Raw genomic sequence first — 13,458 nt, forward strand, 5'->3', positions numbered from 1 at the left:
TACAAGTGATACAACACTTCCTCACTTTTGTATTCCAGCTCTCTGAAGGTATAGGCTAAAATTCCATTGGCCTTCATTATATTTTTGTACCTGTACAGTAGCTTTTAGTGATGTCAATGACACCAAAATCTTTTGCCCAACCACAGCTCTTGCCTCTTACCATTAACCATTAAAGAAAAAAAATCAGACTTCTTTCAGATCCATAGTGGATGAACTCACATTTCCCCCATATTGAACTCCATCTGCCATAGTTTTGCCCATTCACTTAGAGCACGGCTCTTTGTCATCAGCTGACCTAATCAACTTACTGTCCCTTCCAAATTAGCATCATCTGCAACTTATTCCTTTATTCAAATAATTAATTATGGTTAGAAATGAAATTCCAGTACAGATCCTTGGGGAACACCATTAATCATAAAAGGGTGGCAATGGAATTAATTTGGAGAGCACTGCCAAAGAGCTAGCACAGGCATGATGAGCCAAATGACCACCTCCTGTGCTACATCATGTTATGTTATTTTATGTTAACATCCCAATCAGACATATCCCTCAAGACCCTTACCATGTTACCCAATTACTCTGGTTGGAAATTGTGCATGTTGGATGAGGACTGTTTATCTTTGGTGCCCCTAATTATGTCATTAGACTGTTCAGTAATTGATTTATCACCATCTGATGGTTCAAATATTAGTGACAGTCACAGTTTTGCTAGTTCATTAAAATAATAGTTGCCAACATTCTTCAATAGTAGCCAACTGCCGACATTCTTCTTGTGGATATCCAACATAAAAAAGTGTCTATTATACACACCAACAATACCACTATTTTGCAAAGTTATTTTCTTTTAAAATCAAACTGAACATTTTTAATTAACTCGCAACTTCAAAAAAGGTAGCCTATTTCCAGAAAGTGTTTTCCCAAACAGGATTATAGATTTGCAAATGTATGGTAAATGCAACTAACAGCTAGCCTATCTGTTCACAATTTATTATTTTATGATTCTCATTACCTGATCCAAGTCGACAATAGCATACACTACTTTGCCCTGATCATCCCCAGAGAACAGTTTCATTCCATTGGTGCTCCATGCTAGTGCTGTAATATTACTTTTGTGAATACCCACATCAAAACGGCGCAACTGTGGAGCAAGAATTACATCATAAAATACAAGAAAAACAGGAAAGTCTGCAGCATAGAAAGGTAACAATTTTTATCAATATGCAAATTAAACTATTCTGCTACATTGTAGAACACAAACTTCATTTTTTCATAATTTACTTTTCTAATTTGCAGGAGCTTAAATCAGAATTTGCAAGACAAGATACAGATTATTTTCTTTGAACTCTTCTGCAAGTGGCAGACAAATAAAAACAGACTACAATTTTGGGAGACCATGGATGAAATAAAAAAAAAATTCTGAATAACTAACAATCAGTGCATTTTCTTTACTTAAAAGTATCATTAGAAATCCTGAATTGAACTTAAGATTATTTGTCAAATACAAGACTCTGAAGATAACCAGCAAATCTGGTTAGTGAGGCATACTAAACAAAAAATGCTGCATTCAACTGAAAGCCAACCGCTTAACTCAATTTTCTTATGGCAAAATGCAACATTAATGTATAGCAACAATATGGTGAATGCTTTCCATAGCATCAGGCTATTGTGAATTTTATTTTTATTATAATTGGATGGCAGAAAAAAATTACATTGTACCTGTACTGCCGAGTATCTAATATACAATGCATTATGCTGAAGTACAATGACTTGGGCAAATACAGCAGTCATTTTATACCCAGTGAGATCTCACAGATAGAAATTAATGCTTTTTTTTTTGCTAGTGCTGATAGGATTGTTAGGAGACTCCACTAAATTTCCAGGGTGCTAGGGGATCAACAATATTGCCTGCACAGAGACAGAGGCCTTGATTTCTAACATATCTGTAAAACTGCATTGCCAACACCAGAGCACTTCCCCAGTCCAGGAGCAGAGACTGAACCCACAATCTAATAACTTAACAGAAAAATCAGAAGGAAAGTCACGCCACTCCTACACTCCCTAACAGTAGCTGAAGGGTACCTTCAAGAGACCTGAAGCGGGTCACCCAATAGCATTTTCAGCTATTGTGTTTAGCTTGAAGAGATCTTCAAAACAGAAATAAAAATTAATTAGAAGGAAATCTATTCATCAAAAGATTTTTTTCCAAAGCACCTGAGAAAAGATGTTCTTTCCCTGCTTAATCTGAATACCCAATACAGTAGCAGCATTGCCGGTTAGAGAAAAAATAGCAGACTGCTTTGGCAGCTACAGAAACCGATAAAATATTTTTTTCAGCAAAGCTAATAGGAAGAGAAACTCTGCAGAAGCTATTACATCCAAGAACAAAATTCTCCTAGTTGTGAAGAAACTAAATGTTGCTTCTAAAGTTTTAATTTACCTGCTTGTTTCTCCCAGGCAATGGGGAAACCAGCTGGAAAAGTACCACCCTTCCTGAAGATGTCCCAACGGCAACAAGGTCATCAAAGCAGGCCAACAATTTCACCACTCTAATAATATCAGTTTTACCCTTAATGAGAAAAAAAAATGCTTTTAGAAACTAGATCACAGGTTTTCTGAAACATATACAAAGCTGCTCAGTTTAATTCATTTTGAAGATATACTCAAGATATATTTGGATACATCCATTAAAAATGTGAGAATCTCATAAGAGTGGGTCTAACATTAACATTAGCCAAAAGGATTGAGAATAACATCAAAGTATTGGAGTTGAAAAAGTAATATTTAACCCACTGCATCACCCGGTCTCAAGCAACAGTTTTATTCCCACAACTACAGCAACAGGCTCATGCTCAAACATACCTCCAGATTATATTTGGTCATCTTGTTCAGCCGCCTGCAGTAGAGATAAAGCATACCAATGCTACTGCCCACTGCAATGTAGTCTTTATTGGCATCAAGTGCTGTGAGATGCACGAGTACATTTCGAAATCCTTTTTGTACTTTTGCCGGGATAGCATTAAGTAGGTAATATAGTGGACTGAACTCCTTAAACATTGTGAAGTGCACATCTAATGCCATGGCACCAATAAAACACTGTCTATATTGAAAAACAAAAAAAAGGAAAATGTAATTAGAAATGCTCATTAGCACCAAGTAAACAGGTGACAAAATGCAATCCATTTAAATCAGTCAAGTTTATATTGGACAGTCAAGGTCATTGTTGATTAGTCAGTTATCTCAAATATCAACTCTAAACCTAGGAAATAAAGTATTTAACTACTAATAATGGAAGTTAACTTCACTTCAATTCGCTGCTGGAAATAATTACCTTACTTTAGAACATTTTGGAACTTGCACACATGTCAATGGTGGGATATGATATAGTGCAAAAGGCCTCCAGGATGTAGCTATAATGTGACAAACATGATACGGCTACAACTGAAACCTGGCATGTTAATACAGAAAAACTTGTACCAGCAAGAAAATACAAGTCATTAATAGGCATGGCAGGCAACAATATATAATAGACAAAACATTACCTGATGATGAGCTTCTTAGAAGCAGCTTACACTATAAACAAAAATACACAACAGGTATGCCAATATCACAAAACCACAATGGAATAAACCACCACAGTAAAACATCAGTGGAAAAGGTTACAGATGGTTCAGCACAAACGTACAGCATCTTAAAATCTGAAGGCAATTTTTCTTGAGGTGTCAGCTCCTGAAGCATGTTGTTAACAGGGATCAATCCCACTGTTCCCATGAAAGAGAGCAGGCCAGAGATAGAATTAGGATAATTTTCCCATATGCTTATTTAGGCTGGAAGTAGCAACACAATACAAGGTAAGTCAAGGCAAATGCTTAAAATGCAAACAGACTGAGCAATGTACACTGCTCCCCATGGTTTGGATAGCCAATCAAAGAACAATCTGGAGCCAGAGATCCAATTGCTTCGATAACTGAGCAGCAGACTGTTTTACATTACAGGCCTTTCTCTACTTCATATTTGGGAATTCCTGCCACTATGAAGCTTTTAAACTGCAGGACAATTTTTTTTTCAAAGGAATTGGGCATTGCTGGCTAGGCTAGCATTTGTTGCCCTTCCCTAATTGCCCTTGAGAAGGGGGTGCTGAGCTGCTTTCTTGAACCACTGCAGTCCATGTGGTGTAGGTACACTCACAGTTCTGTCAGGGAGTTCTAGGATTTTGACCCAGTGATAGTGAAGGAATGGAGATACAGTTCCAAGACAGGGTGGGGTGTGGCTTGGAGGGGAACTTGTAAGTAGTGGTGTTCCCATGTGCCTGCTGCCCTTGTCCTTCTAGGTGATACAGGTCATGGGCGTGGGAGGTACTGTCAAAGGAGCCTCTGTGAGTTACTGCAGTGCATCTTGTAGATGGTGTACACTGCTGCCACCGTGCACTGGTGGTGGAGGCACTGAATGTTTAATGTGGTGGATAAGGTGCAGATCAACAAGATTGCTCTATGGGGAGCTGGCAAGGACTTGATGGACAAATGCCCTCTCCCTGTGCCATAAAGATTTGATGACTTCTAGTACGTACAAACCTATTTCCAATAATCAAGATCAGTTCTCTGGTTTTAATAATACTCTCAATAATACATATTTCTGCTTTGTGCCTTGTGGATGATGGACAAGCTTTGGGGAGTCAGGAGGTGATTTACACACCATAGAATTCCCCGCCTCTGACCTGCTCTTGCAGCCTTAGCACTTGTATACTCCCTCTATATGTCAGTGGATTTAGATAGTGGATACAGCAATCATGTAGACCACAAAATCCAGGTTCAATTTCATCATCCATGAGTAATCAGCTGAACCTTAACTGGGCTATCCATATGGGAGTTAAAAGTCAGCCCTGGATGGAGATAATTAGACTGAGCCTTTGCTCCTGATGTCTATCCAGTGGCTCCAACTCAATTTTAACTTCCAGGCAGGAACGCAGCAAGGGGAGTGTTCAGCCAGTTCAGGAACAGAAACATGGAGGCTCACCCAGGCCTCACCCATAAACTGCTTGCCAATTTCTCAACCATAACAGACGGTAGGAAGCAGTCCCTGGCTCTTAAAAAATTGGATGGCAGAAGGTTTGTCTTGCTGGGCCCCTTCTAACACTGGTTGCTTCTCCCAGCAAGTTTGGCTCGTGGGGAGGAAACAGCACTCAGGCTTCAGTTTAAAATAGCAGAGCAGAGCCTGATCTGCATATTACAAGAGGACCCTGCTGGTTGAGATGCACGTCCATGCCACCAGCAATTTTAACCACACCAGGACTCAAGTGGTCCCCTGCTCCATTTCAGCTGCCTATCCTGCTTGATTTCCATCTGCGTAAGGTGTTAAAATTGATCCAAATGTTAGCATTTGGGATGGAAAGGGTAGGTCTTCATAAAATTATAGAAGGTTACAGCACAGAAGGAGGCCATTCAACCCATCATGCCTGCTTGGAGCTTTTAAAATCCATCCAATTAGTCCTACTCCCTTGATTTTTTCCTATAAACCTGCAAATTTCCTCCTTCAAGACCAAACCTGCCAAACTACCCTTTCAGCAATGCACTCCAAGTCACAATAACTGACCGGTAATGATTTTCCCCCCCTCAAGCCACCTCTGGCACTTGCCAAATATCATAAATCTGTGCCCTCGGTTTACAAACCCTCTCACCACTGGAAACAGTTTCTCCTTATTTAGGACCATAGAAACATTACGGCACAAAAAGAGGCCATTTCAGCCCATCGTGTCTGCGCTAGCCCAAGAAAAAAGAAACTATATGCTCATTTTTAATCCCACTTTCCAGCACCTGGTCAGTAGCCTTGCAGGTTACAGCACTACAGATGCAGATCCAGGTAACTTTTAAACGAATTGAGCGGTTCAGCCTCAACTATTAATTTAGGCAGTAAATTCCAGATACCCACCACCCTTGGAGAGAAAAAGCTTTTCCTCATGTGCCCACTAACCCTTCTATCAATCACCTTAAATCTATGCCCTTGGTAATTGACCCCTCAGCTAAGGGAAACAAGTCTTTCCTGTCTACCCTATCTAGGCCCCTCATAATTTTATACACATCAATTAGGTCACCCCTCAGCCTCCTCTGTTCTAAGGAAAAGCAACTCCAGCCTATCCAATCTTTCCTCTTGGCTGCAATTTTCCAGCCCTGGCAACATTCTTTAAAATCTCCTCTGTACTCTCTCCAAAGCAATTATGTCCTTCCTTTAATGGGGTGACCAGAACTGTACAAAAAATTCTAGTTGTGGCCATTTAGGTCCAAATCATTAATATATAGAACAAACAGCAAGGGCCCCAATACTGAGCCTTGTGGTACGCCACTGGAGACCACTTTCCATTCACAAAAAACATCCATTGACCATTACCCTTTGTTTCCTGTCGCTGAGCCAATTTTAGATCCAATTTGCCACCTTCCCCTGTATCCCATGGGATTTCACTTTTCTGACCAGTCTGCCTTGTGGGACCTTGTCAAATGCCTTACTGAAATCCATGTAGACAGCATCGACTACACTACCCTCATCCATCCTCCTTGTCACTTCCTCAAAAAATTTTATTAAGTTACAAGACACGATCTTCCCCTAACAAAACCATGCTGACTACCCCTGACCAATCTGTGCCTTTCTAAGTGACAGTATGTCCTGTCTCTCAGAATTGATTCCAGTAATCCGCCTATCACTGAAATCAGACTGACTGGTCTATAATTTTCTGGCCTATCCTTTGCACCCTTTTTAAATATTGGTACAGTGTTCGCAGACCTCCAATCCGCTGGTGCCTCACCTGTATTGAATAAGGATTAGAAAATGATCCTCAGAGATCTGCTATTTCCTCCCTGGCTTCCTTGAGCAACAGGAATACAATCCATCCAGCCCTGGTGATTTAGCCACCTTCAAGGATGTCAGTTCCTCCAGTTAGTCCTCACCTCTTAATACTTATTGTATCTAATATTTCACACTCCTCAACTAGAATGTCTGCATCATCCCTCTTCTTGGTGAAGACAGAGACAAAGTATTCATTGACAACCTTGCCCACGTCTTCAGCATCAACACACAAGTTACCATGTACATCTCCGATAGGCCCTACCCTTTCCTTAGTTATTCAGTATTAACTCTGTCAAAACTCTTCATATTTTGAACAGCTGGCTTCTTAACCTTCTCTGTTCTAAGGTGAACAACCCAAGCTTCACCAGTTTCTTCATATGGCTGACATTTTTCATTCCTAACATCATTCTAGTAAATCTCAGCTGTATATTCTGCAAGGCCTTCGCATCCTTCTTATAGTATGGCATCCAGAACTGTTTACAATATTCTAGCTGGGGCCTAACCAACATTTCATAAAAAGGTTTAGGATAGCTTCCTTGCTTTTGCACTCTATTTATGAAGCCAAAGGTTCAGTATGCGTTTTGAATTTATCTTGCCATCTTCAAAAGGTGTACAGACATCCCCATATCTCTTTGTTCCTTCACCCCCCTGTAAAATTGTGCCACTTTGTTTATTTTGCCTCTCATTCTTCTAAACAAAATTAATCACTTCACACTTCCATTTGTCATGAGTCTGCCTATTTTCACCTCCTGGTGTCAGTTACTAGCTTCCTCACTTTTTTTTAACTACATTGAGTTTTGTGTCAGCTGCAGAACTTTGAAATTATGCCTTTTAGAAACATAGAAACTAGGAGCAGGAATAGGCCATTTGGCCCGTTGAGCCTGCTCCGCCATTCATTATGATCATGGCTGATCATCCAACTCAATAACCTGCTCCCGCTTTCTCCCCATACCCTGTGATCCCTTTCACCCCAAGAGCTATATCTAACTCCTTCTTGAAAGCATACAATGTTTTGGTCTCAACTACTTTCTGTGGCAATGAATTCCACAGACTCACCACTCTCTGGGTGAAGATATTTCTCCTTATCTCAGTCCTATATGATCTACCCTGCATCCTCAGACTGTGACCCTTGGTTCTGGACTCCCCCACCATCGGGAACATCCTTCCTGCATCTACCCTGTCTAGACCTGTTAGAATTTTATAGGTTTCTATGAGATTCCCTCCTCATTCTTCAACTCCAGCGAATATAATCCTAATTGACTCAATCTCTCCTCATATGTCAGTCCTGCCATCCCAGGAATCAATCAGGTAAACCTTCACTGTACTCCCTCTATAGCAAGTACATCCATCCTCAGATAAGGAGACCAAAACTGCACACAATATTCCAGGTGTGGTCTCACCAAGGCCCTGTACAATTGCAGCAAGACATCCCTGTTCCTGTACTCGAATCCTTTGGCTATGAAGGCCAATTTGCCTTCTTTACCACCTGCTGCACCTGCATGCTTACCTTCAGCGACGGGTGTACATGGACACCCAGGTCTCGTTGCATATTCCCCTCTCTCAATTTATAGCCATTCAGATAATAATCTGCCTTCCTGTTTTTGCTACCAAAATGGATAACCTCACATTTTATGTTAATGGCCAGGATTTGGTACACATCAAAAGAGCAACAGCTCCAATGCTCACCCCTGGGGAACAACACTTCCCTCTAGTCTGAAATCAAATTGCTCACCATAACTCTGCTTTCTGACCTTTACATCAATTTTGCATCCACACAGCCACTGCCCCTTTGATCCCACAGACTTCAATTTTGCTAACCAACCTACTATGCAGTACTTTTACAAACAGCTTTTGAAAATCCAGGTCCGCAACATCAAAATCCACCCTCTCCGTAACTCAGCAAAGACAATCAAAGTAGTCAAAGGCACTAACAAATGCGAGCTGCTATCCAAACGCCAATTAACTTTGAGCTGGATTATTGTCTCAAAAGTTTCGCCATCACCAACATAAGACTGACTGGCCTGTAGTTTCAGGTTTAGCCCTTTCCCTTTTTTTGAGCATTTGTAACATTTGCAATCTTCCAGCCTTCAGGCACCACTCTGAACAACCTGCCAACATGCTTTGGCACAGATTACATGTTACAAATGACCATCTCAGTGAGATATTCCAAGGCATCAAGTACCTGTGGTTTCATCAAAAGGGGAAGAGGGAAAGTTACTATGTGAATTCCATTAGCTTTATACCAAAATAATATTAATGAAGAAGTCTTGATTGGACAAAAGCATAAAATGTCAATTTTACAAAACAATAACTTCTAGAATCAAGAATCTGTTAACCACAACCCAATATGACACTACAAATCTTCCAAACAACCAATGACCTGGAAACATTTTTCCTTTAAAAAAAATGTTTATTCCTCCCCAAATTGCCAGAAAATAGAGATAGTTTAAGTAAGTTATATTTGTATTTGAGTGTTAGGAATGAGTTTTAGCTTTAAAGTTTGTTTGATTTGTATTTCTGTATACGTGAATTAAGAAAAGGTCAAATTGAGTTTTAGTTTCACTTTGAAAGGTGCTTGGCATTTCTAATGAGGTTTGTACGACTGTTACAACTAGGTTAAACAAACAAGAGAAAATTGGGCTGTTACCTAGCACCAGGGGTCCAGAGAAGCCACAGACTCCAACAGACACATGCACAGAAAAGCTAGAAACAGCAGTTTGTTTTGGAAGCTGTTGGAGTTCAGCTGGTTTTGAAGAGAGCTGCCAAACAGAAGCCACCTAGAAGGGACAAATAGCAAGTCCTAAACTAAAATTGGTTGAAAATAGTTGCCAGAGAGAGACTGGAGCAAAAGGGACAGATAGCAGTCCCAAGCTAAAGAAAACATCCCAAAATCCAGGGGAATGAAACAGAGGAAAGTCCCAAGCAGACCTTCTAGTCAAAGGAAGAACAGGAAACGGGAAAAGGTCCTGTTAAGTTAAGAGTGAGGGGCAGAGAGAAAGGTTCCAAGCTTCAGATTTAAAGTGACAAAAGCTGCAGACAGCAGATTAAAGCGAGAGCAGCTTGCAAGAGGCAAGAAGGTCCAAATAGACAACTGAAGGTCTGTTAGTCCGTGCTATGGGCATGTGAAGCACTGTTCACAGCCGAGTCGGTGAGAGAGAGTGCGTGGAGGACAGCTTGAACACATGCGGTTACCCAGGGAAAAGGAACGTTGGAAAGAGAGTTCGCTACCCTGGAGGTAAATCCTTGCAAATGTATTCTGAGAGAAAGCATCAGTTTGGGAGAAGATTCCAAGCCAAGGTCTTGGAGAGTAGAGTTTGGAAACCCTCATGTGTAAGAAGGAGTGCAGTGAGACTGGTTGGCTCACAGTGTGACAAGCGTCTGGAGGGAATTGAGGAGAGATCCACAGCATCTGTCTGGGGTGGCATCTGTCACTTGGTTTCATAGGGTGGTGTACCTGACTACAGAACGCCAATTAGTTCACATGGACTGTGTACTTACTGTGAACATTAAAGTATAAGATAGTTTTTGTACTATCTTGCGCTGTCCTTACAAATCTGCATATATCTGGAAAGGTATAGTTGTGGGTGAAGAAGTTTTGTAATATGGTTCATCTTTTCTTGTTGAATAAATGTTTTATTCTTTTGTTAAAAGTTCATCAGCAGACTCCTGTGACTCTGTTTAGTAGCTACTCTCCACCACTATCTAAACAAAAATAAAAGTTAGGACCTATCAAGCTGGGTTTCACTCTGGAATCAGGCTTGTCCAGGATCATAACAAAATCAACTCATGAAAATGTTTATGGAAGGACTTTTATTTAGAACTAATATTATTTAGCATAACAAACAAAATTTACCTCAACATTATCCATATGTTATTCACTAACAGAAAGCGTTACTCTACAGATGTTAAATTGAAAGTCAACATCCAATCTCAAGTGTTAATAGAAGCAAATCATTGAAATTCATATATTTTTGTTTCTGTTCATTTCAAAATAATAAGATTTAACAGTCACCAGGACTGCTGCCAAATCTGAAAAAAAGTGTTTATATTTAAATCATTACACCACATAATCATAAAATAATTACAGCGCAGGAGGCAGCTATTCGGCCTGTCATGTTTATGTCGGTTCTCTTTAAGAGTTACTCAGCTAGTCCAACTCTACTGCATGTTCCCCGCAGCCCTGCAATTATTTCCCTGCAGTTAATTAGCCAATTCCTTTTGTAAGCAATAACTGAATCTGCTTCCACCACAATCTCAGCAAGTAGATTCGAGACCCCACTAGCTGCGAAAAAACGTTTTTCCTCATGTTGCCTCTGTTGCCAAACACCTTAAATCCCTGAGCTCTGGTTCTTGATCCTTCCGCCAATGGGAACAGTCCCTCCCTAATGACTCTGCCCAGACTTCTCATCACTTTGCACACATGTCACTTCAAATTTTGGTTACTGCAAATCTGAATGTGCATCTACTTTGCATTCCAAAACCACACAGCTACATAAGACAAGGTTGCCATAACATGCTGATGTATTTTAATGGCAAGCCATTTAGGTTGGTCCCTTCTGTCAGACTCTGTTTCCTTTGCTAAGTAAGTTATCAATTAACTCAAAACAACTATGTTCATAAGAATAAATTTAAATATTTAAGTATGCCATACAAGATAGGAAGCTTCTGAAAGTAATGACATTTTTCATATTCCAGGACCAGAAGAAGTGATGCTACAGTTTTTAAAATAAAGAAAGCAAGATGGTGGGGCAAGGTTGAAAAATTAGTAGAGAAGATGAGGTAGCTCATGAGGCAAGCTTGGGGTTTTAAACGCACGTAGATAGGAGGAGGAATGAATTAATTCCCAAAGAGACCCACCATTTTGGTTTTCGTTCAGTCAAGTAACTCTTTCAGCAGTACCTCTTGCTCTAGCGGTATCCCTATCTCATTCTTTGCAACAATCTCAAAACTATAGAACTCAACTCTTTCAGTCTTCCTTACCAAAACTGGAGGACAGGTGGTGGGGAAAGAGTACTTTATTTGTGCACTGAATGTTAACAGTTAAGTTACATAGGTAAATAATGAAGTTCTCTTTTATTCTAACATTTATCTTCAACTGCCTGTAACAGTGCAACAAAACATCTCTACTACTCAATTACACTTACTTGCAGTATTTCATGGTTTCCTTGGACCTCATTTCAGACAAGAGAAAATAACTTGGTATGCAGAAATGAAACTTGATCAGAGGAGTAATTGATTTTCTGTAATTTCAGTAAAGCATAATCCTGACGTCCACATGACTCGCCATTTCAATTTCTCTTCTGTTCTAACTTTAACCTACCATTGGCCTCCTACTCTGGCCTAACTAAACTTAATACATATTTCAGCAACAGGGTCTCATTATTTCTGAAGTCACTTCAATCTTCTGACCTGAATGCTGATCTTAGCTTCAGATATTAGTTGTGCCTCCAGTTTTACTGCTGATTTCTATCACTCAAGGTCCATGATATCCCCTTCCACTTTGGGAAGCCACTTACCCATGTCATTATATGTACCTGACAAAGTGGGATTGGCAATGTGATAAATTTTAAAATTTGCTTAAATTATCTCAAAGCCATTGGCTGCCAATCTGAAAACAGTTAGAAAATCCATACCCGATTTTAATTTGTTTTTTTCCTGCGCTGTTTTAATTTGTGAATATTGAAAACCTAGTCTGTAGTTTTACTCTATCATGGAATATATTCATAAGACACAGATTATCCTTTTAAAAATAAATACTTAATGATTGTTTGCAGCCAGAATTTTTGAAGTTATTCCAGGATTGCTTTAGCTCCAATTTGTATGAGCGCTGTGGCTTAGTAAGGAGCAATCACAGAAAAGTCTGTCTTGAAAATATATTACATTGAACTTTTAAGTTTAAAAATAAGCCAATATTTTTGTGTTGGTTAGTTTCACTTGCTTCCAGAATATTGCATAAATTATAGTGCACTTAAAGGATTGTTTGATTCACTTCAGTTTAACAGATATCACTCTCCAATATTGTCTAAATGTTAGAGCGATAGACGTACGTGGCGAGAAATAATTTTACATAAGGCACGCGAAATATTCAGCTACTGATGGGAATGCAACACTATTAAAATATTATAAACAGTTTAGTCTACAGGTTCCTACCTATAATCTTTTATTCAATAGTTTCACAGCGTTTTATCTTGTAAACAGTTCAGCCGATCTCGGCTATACCAGAGAGTCTCCTGTCCCCTCAGCCGGCCCAGCAGTAACGGATCACCCATCCCAGTAACGGATCACCCATCCCAGTAACAGTTCCCTCCCTCCATGAATGCAGGCCCGCTCAAGGCCGAGCTGGATACGGTATTCACCATGTCTATCAGACAGATTCCCATCCCTACTTACTGTAGTCCGAGTTGGCCCCTCCGAGTCTCAGATCATCACAGACGCTCCCCACTCCGCCCCAGCTACCATGTTCTTTCTGACGCAAAACCCCCTTCGGCTTCAGAACCACCACAAACCGCACAGCTTCCCAGCCTCCGGCTCAACCGCCCCACCGATCAGAGCTCCATCTACCTGCTTCGTCACCGGCCCATTTCGCCAATCGGAGCCCCGTTTACCCGCATCATCACTGGACGGCTC

At 40.2% G+C, this 13,458-nt stretch overlaps 1 protein-coding gene across 2 annotated transcripts in view; it reads right to left on the reverse strand.

Moving 5' to 3' along the window:
• tecpr2 (tectonin beta-propeller repeat containing 2) overlaps positions 1 to 13,385 on the reverse strand; it is a 120,867-nt gene extending 107,482 nt beyond the window's left edge. For both annotated transcript variants that reach the window (XR_005946214.1, XM_041213868.1), the window contains exons 1-4: positions 13,222 to 13,385; positions 2,860 to 3,097; positions 2,438 to 2,566; positions 1,010 to 1,138 (exon numbers count right to left, since the gene is read on the reverse strand). Coding sequence is in view for 1 of the 2 variants with exons in the window: in XM_041213868.1 (XP_041069802.1) it covers positions 1,010 to 1,138; positions 2,438 to 2,566; positions 2,860 to 3,078 (477 nt within the window). In the remaining variant the exon portion in view is untranslated. The remainder of the gene's footprint in view (positions 1 to 1,009; positions 1,139 to 2,437; positions 2,567 to 2,859; positions 3,098 to 13,221) is intronic.
• Between the last annotated feature and the right edge of the window lie 73 nt (positions 13,386 to 13,458).

This window comes from Carcharodon carcharias, chromosome 20, assembly GCF_017639515.1.
Source record: "Carcharodon carcharias isolate sCarCar2 chromosome 20, sCarCar2.pri, whole genome shotgun sequence".
Lineage (NCBI taxonomy): Eukaryota > Metazoa > Chordata > Chondrichthyes > Lamniformes > Lamnidae > Carcharodon > Carcharodon carcharias.